The sequence below is a fragment of the Lineus longissimus genome, chromosome 10 (assembly GCF_910592395.1).
Source record: "Lineus longissimus chromosome 10, tnLinLong1.2, whole genome shotgun sequence".
Classification (NCBI taxonomy): Eukaryota; Metazoa; Nemertea; class Pilidiophora; order Heteronemertea; family Lineidae; genus Lineus; species Lineus longissimus.
Window position 1 is genome coordinate 20,342 of NC_088317.1, and position 17,014 is coordinate 37,355.

General features: G+C 42.1%; 1 protein-coding gene across 4 annotated transcripts in view; it reads right to left on the minus strand.

Annotated features, from left to right (window-relative positions):
* The window catches only part of LOC135495057 (myosin-VIIa-like), a 35,476-nt gene extending 19,120 nt beyond the window's left edge, over positions 1 to 16,356 (minus strand). For all 4 annotated transcript variants that reach the window (XM_064783465.1, XM_064783464.1, XM_064783467.1 and 1 more), the window contains exons 1-18: positions 16,222 to 16,356; positions 11,230 to 11,305; positions 8,926 to 9,042; positions 8,425 to 8,571; positions 8,056 to 8,240; positions 7,293 to 7,414; positions 6,861 to 7,117; positions 6,149 to 6,302; positions 5,606 to 5,942; positions 5,055 to 5,265; positions 4,397 to 4,639; positions 3,969 to 4,106; positions 3,231 to 3,476; positions 2,768 to 2,947; positions 2,020 to 2,238; positions 1,547 to 1,835; positions 1,083 to 1,321; positions 581 to 763 (exon numbers count right to left, since the gene is read on the minus strand). In XM_064783465.1, the coding sequence (XP_064639535.1) occupies positions 581 to 763; positions 1,083 to 1,321; positions 1,547 to 1,835; positions 2,020 to 2,238; positions 2,768 to 2,947; positions 3,231 to 3,476; positions 3,969 to 4,106; positions 4,397 to 4,639; positions 5,055 to 5,265; positions 5,606 to 5,942; positions 6,149 to 6,302; positions 6,861 to 7,117; positions 7,293 to 7,414; positions 8,056 to 8,240; positions 8,425 to 8,571; positions 8,926 to 9,042; positions 11,230 to 11,247 (3,285 nt within the window). In that variant the 5' untranslated portion in view covers positions 11,248 to 11,305; positions 16,222 to 16,356. The remainder of the gene's footprint in view (positions 1 to 580; positions 764 to 1,082; positions 1,322 to 1,546; positions 1,836 to 2,019; positions 2,239 to 2,767; positions 2,948 to 3,230; positions 3,477 to 3,968; positions 4,107 to 4,396; positions 4,640 to 5,054; positions 5,266 to 5,605; positions 5,943 to 6,148; positions 6,303 to 6,860; positions 7,118 to 7,292; positions 7,415 to 8,055; positions 8,241 to 8,424; positions 8,572 to 8,925; positions 9,043 to 11,229; positions 11,306 to 16,221) is intronic.
* Between the last annotated feature and the right edge of the window lie 658 nt (positions 16,357 to 17,014).

A 17,014-nucleotide genomic window follows, 5' to 3' on the forward strand; every position in this document is an offset into this window, starting at 1 on the left:
ATCCACCAGAAAAACCAAGCAGCCTTTCTTGAAAAAAGAAATGTTTGTATTCGGAAGCAGGAATGTTTGTTGCAACCAACAGTGCAAAAAGATCAAAAACAACCCACCATAAATGGATATTATTCAAACAATTTACATGGAAATTCTTGATCCAAGAGGAACAAAATTCCCAGTGAGCTGTCTACATCTAACAAATATTCATTGTTGGTAAACCAAAAACAGTGAGAGTCCCTAATCCATTGTAAATACATACCTGTAACTGAAAGGGTTAAATTGATGGTTTTATTAGTAGAGAGCACTTGCTTGGTCATATTGGTAAGAAATGGCTCATATTTCTATACAAGTACATGCAGCACTGCCGGCCAGTATTACAGCTCGTGGACTAACCATGCTGTCATCTAATTCTTCAGTTAGCCAAGCTGTCCCAAATGACTACCGGTATTTCATGAACTTGACTGTCAAACTCGTAACAAGACTTTGTTACTTGCTCTGAACTATTGTACTCTTCCAACGAGCAGAATGCAGCAACTTTCCACTATCTGACCATGTCATGTACATATCATAGTTCAAGGGACCTTACCATTTCATCTCCCATCCTGATCGCATCCTCAATATCCTTCTTGTTGAACCTGCGTCCCAGGGTGGAATAGATCTTGGTCATAACCGGGGTGGTGTCCCTCGACTCGGCCATGGAGGTGTGGTACTTGGGCTCAGGGAGATCACCCATGAATCTCAGGATCGTTACCCACACAGCAAGGGCAGCCTAAAGATCAATAGAAACATTTTAACGCAGATTGATTGTAGAAAAGCAGCTATAAGACATTAGGCAGGTCTCTGTCTCACTTGCCATACTCCATTCAGCATCAACAGCCACTGGCCACAAATGCTCAGCTTGTCGCGCTGAATGAGAAGCTCATCTGATTTCCACTGAAAAGTTTCAGGATAGATCTGGGTTAAAGTGGGAAGTTGGATGACATCCTCTACCGCAATTAATATCAGACCGTAAAATCCAAACTTTTAAATGTTCAACTTAGGGAGACATGATGGTGAATGGTGGGTGAAAGAGTCTAAGAGAGCCTTACCAACTGATCTCCCTCATTCTTCAGAGGCAGCAATGGTTGTTTCAATGTACGCCTGACGTAAGTATGAGTGGCGTTGCTCCCCTGGAAATAGGTTGCCGCAAACTTTGCAAACTTGTACTCGGAGATATCTTCATCTTCTTCTGGCACAGGGAGTGACATTTCAGAGACCGCCCAGCCATTCTCTTGTATGGCTTTCTGTCTGCCGGCTTCCAAGTCTTTAAAAGCTGTGGGCGCGGCACCTGGATAGACAGAGAGTTACTGTCTCATGGAATGCAGAGAACTTCTAAATGATTGAATTGAGAAAACTCTTGAACTTTCTCACTCAAACTGTGACCATTTCCCACTGGAAATTATACCAGAAACTAGAGAAAATCATTGATATAGTGGTTTATCTCACCAAATGATGCCTTTTTTGAGTAAAGCCTAAACATCCGTGAGAAGGAATAGCACTGCAAGAGACTTACCTTCTCCAGTCGCAGTCTGTTCGTCAATGAAACCAAACATTTCCTCGACCATTTTGGAATCATCGATTGGCTCGTTGCGCTTCCTCTCAGCATTCTCAATCTGCGTTTTCTTGATCTCTGATTCCTGCCGCTGTTTTGCTTCCATATCCCGCTGGTCCTTCTCGATTAAGGCGAGACGCTCCTTGTGCTTGCGCTCGGCTTCTTGCTTGGCCTTCTTGGCGTTCATCTGGCGGCGCAGTTTCTCCTCCTCTTCTTGACGAAGACGCTCAGCTTCCATCTTACGCCGATGCTGTTCATCAAATAAATCATGCATTAGATGGCTCATCATTGTTTTTGATGAGTTCTATTTGAAAACTTTTTGAAGATCTTCGATTTATCTCGATCACATTAGCGAGAACACTCCATCTTTGCTAGTTTTAGTAAGTGAACTCGAGTGAAGGCCTCATGCAAACTATCAGCAAGAGACAACGTACCTCAATCCTCAGATACCTGTACTTCTTCTTGGCGATCAACATCCTCACTGAAGCCTGGATCTTGATGGCACTCTGCAGGCGCCGTGTGTAGTTCCTGCGGGCTAGGTAGCCACGACAGTAGCGCTGGAAGTTGATGATCTTCGTGCGCAGGGTCATAAAGCGGTGTGTCAGGATTCGAGACCGGAACACGGCCTGAAGTCTCATGTAACCTTGTCTCATCTGCAACAGAAACGATTCTCCTCAAATATAAGCAAAGTTCTGGTTGGATTCCATGTATATTAGTACAACACAAGTAACCTAACAGTAGATCACATTTACCAGGGAGACTATACCAATGGCATACAGGTTCAGGAGAACAACATTCTCCATTTCATTAGCTGTATAAGATGGCCAGACTCTGCACATGACTGATTCTCACTGCAACACTTAGGGAGAAGGTGATACCATCATTAGCTGTATAAGATGGCCAGACTCTGCACATGACTGATTCTCACTGCAACACTTAGGGAGAAGGTGATACCTTCATTAGCTGTATAAGATGACCAGACTCTGCACATGACTGATTCTCACTGCAACACTTAGGGAGAAGGTGATACCTTCATTAGCTGTATAAGATGGCCAGATTCTGCACATGACTGATTCTCACTGCAACACTTAGGGAGAAGGTGATACCATCTTTCCCGAGGGTTAATATGTTCCAGTCAGACGGCACAAATGGGGAAGCAACCTTAGATGGGTGGATATTTACCGCCTTGTATCTCTTCCTCTGGGCACAGCCACGCCAGAACGCCTGGATCGTCACACTGTCCTTCTTCATCTTCAGGAAGCGCTTACGACATTGCCAGCCTCGGATGAACTTTTGGATAACCACAATGCGGCCGGTCAGGACACGTTCTCTCTCAGACTCCAGGTAGGCATCTTGGGCATCCTGAAATCAGCCATTTCAAGTGGATAACACACCAGGATGGAGACTGCAATACATTCCCCAAATCACCTTTTCTTTTAGTTGATGAGAATGCAAGCACGTCGACACTAAAAGCACCATGCCCTCTTGCTAGATTAGATTGGATGAAGTGTCGTGCCGTTTCTGGGGAAACTGGCTCTCCACATTTTTGTTTGAATGAAGTACTATTACTATTCTATATACCCTACAAGAAAGGCCTCAACCAAAAGCGCACCTCAGAAACATACTGGTGAAACTTGGAAATTACCTTGAGAAAAACCTTTGTCTTTCCCATCTGAAACTCATTGCTCTTGAGGACCGCCTGACAGATCTTCAGGGATGCTGCCTTGGGCTCACACTTATGGGATGGCGGGATACCTGTCGTCAAGATGCGATAGCGGTCGACGAAGTCAGTGAAGTAGTGCCTGATGGGATATCCAGCGCGTCTGATGCGGATTGTTTCCATCATGCCCGAGTAACGGAGCTGTTTACAGCAGAGCTCGCGGTCAAATAACTGAAGTGAGAAATGGCGCCAGATTTTTGTATTTCTTCTAACAGTAGTAAAGGTTAGGGTTAGATAACTGCAACATGAACAAATCATCTCGCTTCTAACAGTAGTAAAGGTTAGGGTTAGATAACTGCAACATGAACAAATCATCTCGCTTCTAACAGTAGTAAAGGTTAGGGTTAGATAACTGCAACATGAACAAATCATCTCGCTTAGCATGTCTACGAATAGAAGGCCAGACAGGCATTTACATAGTAAGAGGCAACTGCATCAAATCATATATTGTGGAACCCTGGTAACACGACCACTCATGGGACCGAGGTTGACTGGTCGTTGGGTGGTCGCGTTAGTGAAATTGAAAATCTGGGGAGAAAATGCATGATTAGGTTTTCACGCCAAAATTGTTGAACTTTTTCATAAGTTCAAAATTCTGAAAAAAATTTTCAAAGCCAAAATCACAGCCACCGAGACACAATACTAAGATAGTATGATAAATACCTGAGGTTTCTTGAACTCGTTTGGCTTGATACACCTGACAAAGAAAGGCTGGCAGTTCCCCAAGGTTCTCATTAAGGAATCTAAAGACTTCTTGAACTGTGCACTCAGCGTAGGAGCTCTTTTCCTCGTCTCCGATCCCTGGAAATTGAGCATAACATATTCTGTAAGAGTGAGCCTGAGGTGCTTTGAACGTAGCTAGGGTAAATATATCTAAATCAGGATGATACCACAGCTCAGCTTGTTGAATACTGTCAGGAAGCAAGCATTAAATCTCACAATGATTATTTTGGCCAAATGTTCATCAATTAAATGCTCCATTTAAAACCAAAGTGGCAAATTCTGGGACTTCCAAATCTGCTTAGGATTATCAATCACTTTTTTCACTATTTTCAATAGAAAATTTGAAAAAGACTTAAAACAACCCTCACCATGGACAGATCCTGCATGAACAGGCTCACAAGATACTTGTTCTTAGACGTCTGAATCAACTGGATCAGGTCACCGCTGAATGTGTCACGATTCTTCTCCAGGAAGCCATTCACATCGTAGAATACGACTCCTGCAAAGTGGTTGAGACCAAAGGACATGTTGATGTCAGCCTTAGGCTTAAGGTAGTTCCTGTTGCTGATGTGCTGGGAGTGCATCTTACCCAGCATGGTCTGGTCAGTACCCTGAAATAAACAAACACATTGGTTGAGGATCTATAATTGACCAGTCGGACAGCTTTGTTGTGTGTTTTCAACACGTTTTGTTTTTCAACGTAACCTATGCCAAGGGGACGAGTTGACAGTGTGCATCTGGTGATCACCCTTCTGACATGACTTGATACCAGAGGCCCTTGCAACTATAATTTACATCTAATTGAGCAATAGGTTCTGACATGACTTGATACTAGAGGCCCTTGTACATCTGATTGAGCAATAGGTCCAAAGTCAGGAGTAAATGACAAAGTATGGATATCATTATATTAGAGGAAACACTAGATATCCATTACACCACACTGGATATCCATTACACCACACTGGATATCCATTACACCACACTCGATATCCATTACACCACAGGAAACACTAGAAGTCAACTGACCCTCGGGAAGCGACTCTCTTCATCGATGAGAGCCATGACGTTCATTGGTTTGACCGCGATGAGATCAAGCGCTTCCTGATTGTCAATGAACTCGATATGGCGCCAGCTGATCGCCTCGTTATTGTATTCCTCCTGCTCAATCTTGAAGATGTGGCGCACAAAGAACTGTTGCAGGTTCTCATTTGCATAATTAATGCACAGTTGTTCAAAACTGAAAGGAGACGAGAGATGAAAGGATCACTAACCCGTCTCATATCAATGGAGAGATGCAAGCACATAGAACTAAATCACACCAACATCCTGCTGTTGTTTGAGGTCATCACAAACACTTCTTGATTTCCTAGTCGTGTTCAAGCATTTTACATCTGTACAAATGGTAACTGGTCAAAGACATCCCACAGCCGCAATCAGGCCTTCACTACAGTCTTGTGCCACCTGACCGTGAGCAGATTGTCTCATACCAGGTTATGGAATTATGTTTCGGGACCATAATACAATACAAGTATAGGCAGATGTGGTCTTGCTTTTCAGAGTACCTTTAGCAAACATACCTGTTCTTATCAAAGTTCTCAAAACCAAATATATCCAAGACACCAATTGATTTCCTTGTTTTCTTTGATTCCTTCTTGGGTTTATAGATGGCAGTGTTAATCTTATCCACAATCCACACAAACATGCGCCCATACACGCCCTTGACAAATGCATCCCTCACGTCAAGAGAATTATTGGCACTTAGGGTCGATGTGACAGAATCACCCCGAGTAAATATTGTCTTTGTTGTCAAGGCCTCAATGAGATCATCCGTTTGCACACCCAAGAGATTCGCTGCTCGTTTCACTTCATTTTTATCATTCACTACAGTTGCATCCAAGTTGTCAATTACAGTGGCTGGAAAGATGAAGTGGCATATATTGCAAAATCTTTACGAACTGAGTGAGTCTGAACACAAACATTCCAATTGCTTTTTCAGTTGAACAGAAACAACTTTCCAGGAGTGATCCTGAGGAAGAGCTGTCACCTGGAGTAAATGATCAACACCTAGTACAGTGTTCAAAACAAATATTCTAAGATATTAGTGTGTGCACCAGACTTACCACTGTATCTCACATTGCCCATATGTAACAAAGCAGAAAGGATCTTGAGGATCTCCCAAACTTCAGCGTCTGTGAACATGAGCACCTTCATCGCAGACCTGATGTCAGCAAACTCCTTTGCATCATCGCGGCCATCAACTGTGATCTCCCGACCCTACAAGTGAAGGAAATAAACGGTAATTGGTTTGGGTTAAGAAAACTAACAGTTGGTGGAGCAGTAAAGCAACTTGGAGGCCATAGGTTTCAACAACATAAACACTGTGTGTCCCTGGTCAACCCACCCAACCAAACTTGTCTCCCTGCTCCCAGCTGCACTCAAGTGAATCACATGCAATCAATGGTCTCGCCTTACCTGGATGAGATTTGTCTCCCTGCTCCCAGCTGCACTCAAGTGAATCACATGCAATCAATGGTCTCGCCTTACCTGGATGAGATTTGTCTCCCTGCTCCCAGCTGCACTCAAGTGAATCACATGCAAGCAATGGTCTCGCCTTACCTGGATGAGATTTGTCTCCCTGCTCCCAGCTGCACTCAAGTGAATCACATGCAATCAATGGTCTCGCCTTACCTGGATGAGATTTGTCTCCCTGCTCCCAGCTGCACTCAAGTGAATCACATGCAATCAATGGTCTCGCCTTACCTGGATGAGATTTGTCTCCCTGCTCCCAGCTGCACTCAAGTGAATCACATGCAATCAATGGTCTCCCCTTACCTGGATGAGATAGTTATACTGTGACGCATCCTTCACATCAAGTTTATTCTTCTCATCGCGTGTCATTCCCGCCAACATGCAGTAGAAGATGTGGTAGTTTCTCTCATCACGCGCCTGACTAACGATACGAGACTTTTCCAATAAGTACTGTTCAATCTTAGCACCCTCTATGGAGCCATTCTGATTGAAGTGAATGTCGATGTATTTACCAAATCTACTAGAGTTATCATTACGTATAGTCTTTGCATTGCCAAAGGCTGGAAAATAACAAATTTCACAATTATAGTCAATGACAAAAGACACCAATTGGCATGTTCTCTTGCAATATTGATATTTAACAGTTGCAAACCAGAGATATTTGATCTAAGTTTAAAGACACCCACTGGAGCCCTGGTCGCAAATAGCACATAGCTTGGCAAGACATGAGTATACCTTCCATGATTGGGTTAGCTTCTAAGATCTGTTGTTCTATCCAGGAATGTTGTCCACTAATGGCTGCCAGAAACTGCAGGATCAGCTTGGTACTTTCGGTTTTACCAGCTCCAGATTCACCACTGAAACAACCACACATACAATATAACATAGCATTAAGCATTTATCACAACATTTACTCCAAAGCTAGTTGTTGATGAAACAGTTTGTTTGGTTTTTCATTAATTCATCATGACATCACAAAAGAGGAAACAAGGAAGTTTTACTTCTGCACAGTGCAGTCCCAGTGGAAAGTCAAACAACCATAAATACACATGACCACCTGATGTCAGTTTTAGTGGAGTTATAATCCTTTAATCCACCCATCAATAAGATGATCTGGATTATCATGGAACAATCATTTGTTCAGAGCACAGCCACTCTATGACTGTACACTCAGGATTCAAAGGATAGCTGAATTGGTCGATCCAGCAAGTATTCAAACCTAGAACATTTCTTAAAATTATGATCTTCCAAAATGTGCTGTCAAGCATGAACTGTACAAATATTTCAAATCTAATGGACACGACCATTGAATTTCAGTTGCACAGGAGGAGTTAAGTTCATTGGAAACATAAAATAACCAAGCTTCTTTACTTTTACTCCACACAAGTTTACAATAATCTCTATCCATTTTCCAATAATAGAGCGAGACATCCACACGATTCCATCCTCAGTATGAACAGACCTTGCTGCTTCACTAATATGCTTCATGCATGCTTACCTGATGATTATGCACTGGTCATTACCATAACGCTTCATATTATAATACGAGTTGTCTGAGATTGCAAATATATGTGGTGGTAGTTCTCCAATCTTCCTGTCCTTGTAAGCCTTGATCTGGTCTGATGTGTAGATGGGCAGCACCTGGTAAGGGTTTACTGCCACCAGGATAGAACCAGTGTATGTCTGAAGGGAAGGCAACAGGATCTTAGTGGAATGTGGACAAGATGAAAAGATGAAACAGCTACAATCACATGGTGGATTCCACAGATGAAGTGACAATTCTCAAGAATGCCGTCAGTATGATTCATGCATGGTTCATAATCTCCATGATTATCAAGTTTCTCCCAAACTAGTCACAGGTACTCACATAAATGAGGTTATCTTTGTATCTTGTGTAGAGATTACGTAAGATTCCAGCCTCATGTAGATCTCCCAGAGTGATCATGTCCTCCACGCCCTGGGCTGACGTGGGATGCATGTGCTTGATCTTGGTGCCTGGTTTTAACCATTGTTCCTGAAACAGAGGAATGCTTACATGATGCACAATCATTGTTACACTGCCAATGGTCTCCTAGATACCAATAGCAGCAGGGTGGTCTTCTTGTAGGCTTACTCTCAATGTTGATTAGAAAAAGAAAACATTTACCACTAGCAGTGGGTTTTTGTAATAAGTTTTGTTGAGGCTGACCAGCATCATCTGTCATGTCTGTGACTGTCCTGAACAATGTCCACTGTTTCCCCCAGTTGGTGCAAAGGACTGCTGTGAAGTCAGCCAAGCGGTCCCAAGGATGTTCACTGGTCTTTTCTCACAGTAATACATGTAGTGAGCTTCAGAAGAGGAACCATATTCAGTCTTAGACAACCATACCTTGCCTTCGTCATCAATGACCTGGATCTGACCGGAATCGGAGAATTTGACACACGCACCGAGCGACACGTCAAATTCGCCTCCTTTCTTATCCGATTCAATCCAGATGTAGTCACCCTGCAAATAGACATAGGAGATGGAATAAGCTTGAGAGAGCATGCCACATTCATCATTCCGTGAGTACCCTAGATGGGCCGAAAAGAGGGTAAGGGTTAGGGTCACATTTGGGGCAAATCCACAGGTTTACACCTTTTACTGATGCCTGTGCATCCATATACCAAACTTGGCTTTGATACGTCACTGACTTCTATCTACAGATACTACATTCAAAAGTGGCCGGACAGACTGACCTACACTAAGACAGAGCTTGGATACGTCACTGACTTCTACAGATACTGCATTCAAAAGTTGCCGGACAGCCTGACACACACTAAGACGGAGCTTGGATACATCACTGACTTCTACAGATACTGCATTCAAAAGTTGCCGGACAGCCTGACACACACTAAGACGGAGCTTGGATACGTCACTGACTTCTACATATACTGCATTCAAAAGTGGCCGGACAGACTGACCCACACTAAGACAGAGCTTTGATACGTCACTGACTTCTACAGATACTGCATTCAAAAGTTGCCGGACAGGCTGACACACACTATAAAGACAGAGCTTGGATACGTCACGGACTTCTACAGATACTGTTTTCAAAAGTGGCCGGACAGACTGACACACACTAAGACAGAGCTTGGATACATCACTGACTTCTACAGATACTGCATTCAAACATGGCCGGACAGACTGACACACACTAAGACAGAGCTTGGATACATCACTGACTTCTACAGATACTGCATATGCATTCAAACATGGCCGGACAGCCTGATCCACACTGAGACAGAGCTTGGATACATCACTGACTTCTATTCTACAGATACTGCATTCACAGGCAGGTTCACTGAGATTAAGAAGCCTACAAAAAATTGTTCTAATTTTTCTTGGTCATTTTTGTAAACGACGGGTTCGCGAAACAAGGTATAAAAAAACTCGCCTAATCTGGAGTGATGGGTCACAAACCGTCGAAAAACAACTTTTCTTGCGAAAATATACTCAGTTTATGGTCGACATGATCAGTTTTCCATTCAGAAGTTGACATATAGATATCAGGAATTAGAATCTGGACACCAGCATTTCTCCCCAATACTGGTGTATTGATCAAGCCTATGATTTATATGCAACTCATAGGCCTGATCACTAGCCTCTTAGAAAGGATTTCACAGTAATCTAACATTGACTGATTGAGACCCTCTTCTGCAAGTCGTTAACTGTCACTCAAAAGAGGGACATCACAGTCATTGTCCCTAGCATTCTTTCAATTCCTAATAGATTGATCTGAATGACTAGGCTGATAGGGTGTGGGCCTCTGCACACGATGAATAGGCTGACTGATCCACATTGTGACAATAGTTCCCTATACTGCCATGAGTTTCTACAGCCAAGTACACACGCGGCTTTATTCTCCAATACAAATGCAATATGCCACATACATACACTCACAATGGCTGTATGCTGATAAATGTATTGAACCATTTGGTATTTCACACAATAATGAACTTAACAATGCAAGGCATTTCAATGTAAAAACTTTGAACTCTTGCATGCTCATTATCACACAGTAAAATATGATATTCCATACCGGTTATTCATAATCCAGATTTCCTGATTGAATCTTTCAAAAACTTCAATTTATTTTATTGGATTTTTATATGGATTTATTATAGGAGGCATTGCATAGGGACAGTGCAGCAAAAATCCCTATCACCTTACCTCATTGTCACAAAAACTAACCACACGTCTCTTATATCTTGTAACATTACAACAGACTTTCACTCTGTGAGAACTGTTTTCATATTTTGAGCCAGAGTCAACAACAGGTTTGATTAACAGGGAACTATAGCCTGTGGGCCTGTCCACATCCCGTACAATACATTTCTACCACAATTAATCGCTTCAGTCTGAAAGCCACACTGACATAACCAGTGATTTTCAACATACTCCACCTCTCAGAGGTAGAGCAGGTCCAGAGGAAAAACCTAGGTATGTGACTGACACTACGAGATGGTGCTGGCAAGGCAGTTGTGCATGGATGACATTTCATGAAAACAATCACCAAAATATGGTTTTTAAAAAAGCCTATCCAGATTGTCATTTTGATCTTTGATGAAAATATTTGGAATAAAAAAGACTTCATTGAGTTTTGATATTTGGTATGCATCATGCAGTCCCAATGTCATAGTTTAAACTTACCTTGGTTAGAATGACCATGGTTGTGTTGCAGGTACTTCAATATCACAGTAAAGGCATGTTGTGACTTTCAGTTGATCTGAAGAGATAAAAGAAAACCATTCATGAGGTTGATGCTTGGAAGAATAAATTGTTAGAAAACAACAACAACTATACCGTAATGCAAAAGGTGTAAAGAACTGATGACGATAAGTTAGATAGGTAGTGTTAGAAGAGATCAGGGAGTCAAACAACTGCATTTGAGTTCACAGCCAGCCTCTCATACACTACATGACAGCCTAATAGGCTTCATTCAACCCTCTCTCCATGTGTAACCAGGAATGCTAATTGTCAAGCCTTTATCCACTGTTCAATCCATATAGGCAAGTAAACCAAGATCAGAACCAAGTTGTTTCAAAATGACTGAAACCACTTCAAAGTTTTAAAGTTAGTGTCTGCTAGGCTTCTGCTCGAACTTGGTAATCAGGCAAGAGGTTTTTCCATACTCCAGAGAAGCAACCTCCTCTGCAAAGGCCATTCTCAATTAACATCAGTGGTCATCCACCACCTCTACAGGGTGGTCCAGATAAAACGCAACGGGACACTTTCACAACCAGGGGGTTAAAACCATTGAAACCAGTGGATGAGGAAGCTTCCTAGAAGAAGAAAGATACCAAGATCGACGGATTCTGTTTAGTAGTTTTTGTTGTAGAGACGTTTTTGTGAAGCAAGGTTGGAGTCCCTTGGCCAGGTTCAATGCAGAAAAACCAAACACTTCTGTTGTAGGTTACAAACATCTCGGTGGTGTGCTGAGGCCTGGCCATGCTAACACGACCTTTACTGTTGCAAATGGTCACTAGGAACCCTGCCGACATTATCTAGTTCAGTATTATTACCTAACATTTAATCCACCTACTTGCTAAGTTCAATTTACTGGCACAGTACGATTTTTCCTATGCGCGAATGAAGCCTGTCTGTACTTCGCAAAATAGGCTCCAAAACACAAAATACTGACCTAAATCAGGTGATCTTGGTACCATTCCTCTCCTAGAAAGATTCCCCATCCACTGTTATCAATATGGTTTTAACCCCCTAGTAGTTGAAGTATCTGGTTGCGTGCAAACATACAACACAAGGATGTAACAGGAGTTGGATTGCTGCACCACTTTTACTACCACAAGCCATAATACAAGTTTGGTTCAAGTTTTTCCACAAAGAATATGGCCAACATCACCAAAATGTGCACCATGCATTGTTATCACTTCCCTTGATCATGTGGAAAGGGCACAGGGCCTCTGTCTGGAGTCATAGATCAGGACAAAAACAAAATGTAATGGAAAACTAATCTCAAGAAACACGTTTCCCTGCTCAGTGAGAAAGTAGTTGTGTAGTCAACTCTGGGTCATGCCCACCTGTTCATGTTGAATTTTCCAGCACAAGCCATGCTGCATGTACAACACTATTGCTGTGCAGGCAATGCAGGCAGTGTTCATAATTCATGAACCCAGATTGATTGATTGTGAGTTTAATAATCAATAAGAGTTTTAGTCCTACCCGACCCAAGAATGCAGGTGACTTTCAATACTCTATAAGCACAACAACAGAAGACATGCTATAAACATGGCTGGTGGTACTACCACTGGGCTGGAGTAAGAATGTCCATCTTGATCTTACTTAGTTACTATCTCCAAAAGTTTCATTGTGCTCATCAAGGATTGTCAGAATACAATCGGGAAAAAAACATCCAGGTCAATGATTGCACTGACCTGCAATCAATATGAAAACTGAGATCTTTGTGTCACTCAGAACAGCCCTTCAGCCTAAAGCACTTGCTGCAGCAACAACATTTCCTTGTTCAACTTTATACAAGCATTTTGGCCGAGTGATACAAGTTACAAAGAAGATTTGCGCATTGAAGCTGAGATAACAGTGTCCTGAAATATGCATGTGAGACACCGATCCATGCCATTCGTTCATGACAGGTCACTGTGCCCACCGATTGAATGATTGGCAATCACCTTCACGACATTCATGACATTGGCACCAAACAATTGCTAATCCAATGTGTAAGCATTGTTTTGGATGACTGGCATGGATTACGGATAATGTCACGCATATTAAGCGAGTAACTTTTATGGCGGGTGATACTTCATATTCACAATAAATTGGGATAAAAGCAAAGCAGATTAATCTAATGATGTGGATGCAATGCACCTTGAGGCATGTGCTTCACTGAGCCAAGAAACAGTTGTATTGCCCATGTCAACGCCCAAGACCTCAACACAAAAGTGCCTTGCACGAGGCCCCACTGACATGACTGAGGTCGAATAACCAAAGAAACGGTATAACTCACATCCTAGGTACATCACATCCTAGGTACATCACATCCTAGGTACATCACATCCTAGGTACATCACATCCTAGGTACATCACATCCTAGGTACATCACATCCTAGGTACATCACCTAGATTAAAAAACCTATCATAAGCACTGAAGCTGCCAACTAGAAACTGGACTCTAGCATAAAGAACACAGAAGAAAATAACTTGGCAATATTCTCTTACATTGAGCTCATGTCTGGTCACACCCAGAATCTGATTTTACCCTTTGAAGAGCAGAACAGTACATTTGGCAAATGTTGTTTTCATGTTTTGATACTCTGAGCTGTGTGCCGTGTGATCTCCACGCTCCCCACCCCTCGTCACAATCCATGAAGTGCCCTGAACAGTTCACATGTCACACACACTCAATCATTCAAACATGTCCGATCGATCTTCAATCAAATTTGAAAACAGCAGCACATGAATGCAAGGTTTTTAGTAGGATTGGGAAAATGATTTGGAAAGGCAGATTGTCAGCCAGATCAGGTTATTTTTCATGAATTATTTGAGCACCAGGGTATTAGTAAAAAACATCAGGTGAAAATACCCAGGTGTATGTTTAAAATGATCACTCCCGCACATTAAGGGGTCATGTACAGCTTCACTAAAGAGGGACAGAAAAATGTATGTGTATTGTGTAACTGAAACTCATAGGCATTTTACACGGCAGTGCAAGTAGTGTGTGATATCATACCAACACTTGATTGTTACACTATTATCATAAGTCCACATCCAAGCTTTGCCCCAGGAGAAGTTGTGCTATTGTTCCTTGCTCATGGGAGTTATTGAGAACTCTCTGTCAACAAAATGGTAGGCAGTGTGGATTCCTGTACAAGTCAACTGTGTGACAGAGTGAAAGAATGCTGTTTTGAAGAACAGGGCAGAGAGCAATGTCAAGCATGCATACCACATGCAATTTCTGTCACTACAATGATCTTCGACATGGCGATGATGATGATGATTGAGGTTGGAATGTGGCTGAACAAGGGTTTCAGGTTGATGTCTATTCCCATGTTTATTTCTCACCACTACATAATAGGATTAGAGTGCACTCCTGAGCCAATTAAAGAACATCCTTTTCATGATCAAGAAGGCCACAAACCACACACATTGATCTCATATACAGCGTTTCGTCGCTTAGTCAAGAATAAGCGACTTGACCTACTTATCATTCCGAATTCTAACAAAAGATAGCAACTTGTTATGAACCACTGGTTGACAATAATGCAATAGGAATTATGATTGTGACCAGAAGGTATATGCCAGTGTCACTCCCTTCCTGGATATCAAGTATATCAACGAAAGCTTGGCCTGATGTCTGAGGGCAAATCAGATCAGACCATCTAGCATTTATTGAGAACACGTACCAAGCAAATATGCCAGGTTGTATGACATGTCAAAATGAATAACTGTACAAAACATGAGGAAATATGTTCACAACTATTCCAAGTAGCAGGCAACATTACAGAGGTCTTCTCGATTGCACATTAGTCATTGTTCAGGGCAGCACCAAGGGTCTTGAGAACAACTGTCGACCAATTTATTTATTGATGGTATGGTAAATACACTCGGCATACATGTACACCTTCAATACTAACATACCTTGTAGACCTTGATTAGACCTGTGTCGATGCTTTATTTTGAATTGTCCAAACCACCCACCAGGACTCTCCAACATAAACTTGACTATGATGGAGTCATATATGAAGGTAGTTGGTTGTCAGCACAAAGCAGAATTCCATCAGGCCAGGAAATAATATAACAGCAAAATCTACAAGTAAAATCTGTCTCTCATTAGGACCTTGACTACATCCTCCCCTCTTCTGCCACTTTGTGCCATGCTCAGCATTTCAGCCAAACCTGTTTAGTCCCTATTTTTTTTTGCAAGGTCATTTCCAATAAAAACAAAAACTCCCTCTCTCCTCCAAATTACCGACAAAGCAATTGTGTCTGTTTGGTTCAATCGAGAACCACCATGGCTTCCTATGTAAGCTTAGGGAGTCCAGGATGCCAAGCGAGAGAAGTTTGTTTTGAAACATGCCAAATTAACGTTAGTTGTCAGACATTGTCACTCATTCAAGCATTGTTTCAGTTAATTCACCCGGCCTTGTTGCTCAGCTTGCTGAGAATGTTAGAATAGATCTACATCTTGTCTATTCAGCAGGGTGAGCAGTGGTGCCTGGAGGAGCTAAAAAGGTATTATAGTGTCATGAATCAACGAGACAAAAGTAGTCTTGCCCTTAGGAAATTCCAATAATAATGGCAATCACTTCTTCTTCAGCAAAAGTCAACAGTATTAATATGCTGCCCTGCCCGATGTGCCACAGTACCAGGTTTAACTGAAATGGCAACTAAGCTTACACCAATCACTATCAGGCCATGGCACCTACTACTATACTACAATGTATAAAGGTACGATAAATTCTTACACACACGCAGTAGGCCTACGACGTCAACAGTCAAACCACCGAGTAGACCCTTGGCTATGGTCTGATAGTGGGCATGCGACGTCAACAGTCCGACTACCGAGTTCGCGAGTAGGCCTCGGCTTAAGCTAGTAGGCCTATAGGTAATTTTGACACAGTTAAACTCCAGAATACCATTAAAACAACCAGTAAATAGCCTTTAACTCACCTAAAACTTAACAGTGGACGGTTACTCTGAATACAGAATGAAAAACTACAGTATTTTCAACGTTATGCCATAACTTTTAAGAACATTGATAAACGAGGCACACCCAAATGTTCTGGCAATTTTCCTGAAGTTCCGATGTCGACCAATTTTGTGGGGGAAATCAAACATGGCCGTTCGTCGGAGAAAATGACGTCACGGCGCGGAATTCCGTTCGTGTTAGTATCTATTTTAAGATCATACTCGCGTGTTGCTCAGAAGGCTTGGCTTGGGCTTGTGAATTGGAAGTTTGTATCAATTTCCGATTATCTCACAGATGCTCATGTTTAAGCATCGACTCCACCTTTGCTTATTAATATGGCTTGACTGTAGGGTGTAGGCTACGTGACTTAAGTTACTATCAATGCAGGCTGTCCGCGACACTTATGGAATAATCCTCAGGATGGGCGCAACTTAAAAGCGAACAACTCAAGAAATAGCCTACTTTGATGTCTCTTTATTATTAAGCAACAAACATAGGTATGCCTATGACTATTTACAAGATGTATAATTAGTATTTACAAGTGTTTACAAGGATTTAAAATGAATTTAAAATGAATAGCATCCCGCATGTAATGCCGAGAGAATTTGCACAGTATACAAGGGTCTCGTTAGGTAGTACATTAATAAGATAAACCAGAGATTAAACCAGGTTCATGTTTGCTTTGACTTGATGAATGACGGATCTGAGGGAGCTGGTTCAGGGGTTCCAGCTGTAATCGTCCCCCGCCCTAAAAACGGGCGATATTTTTAATTT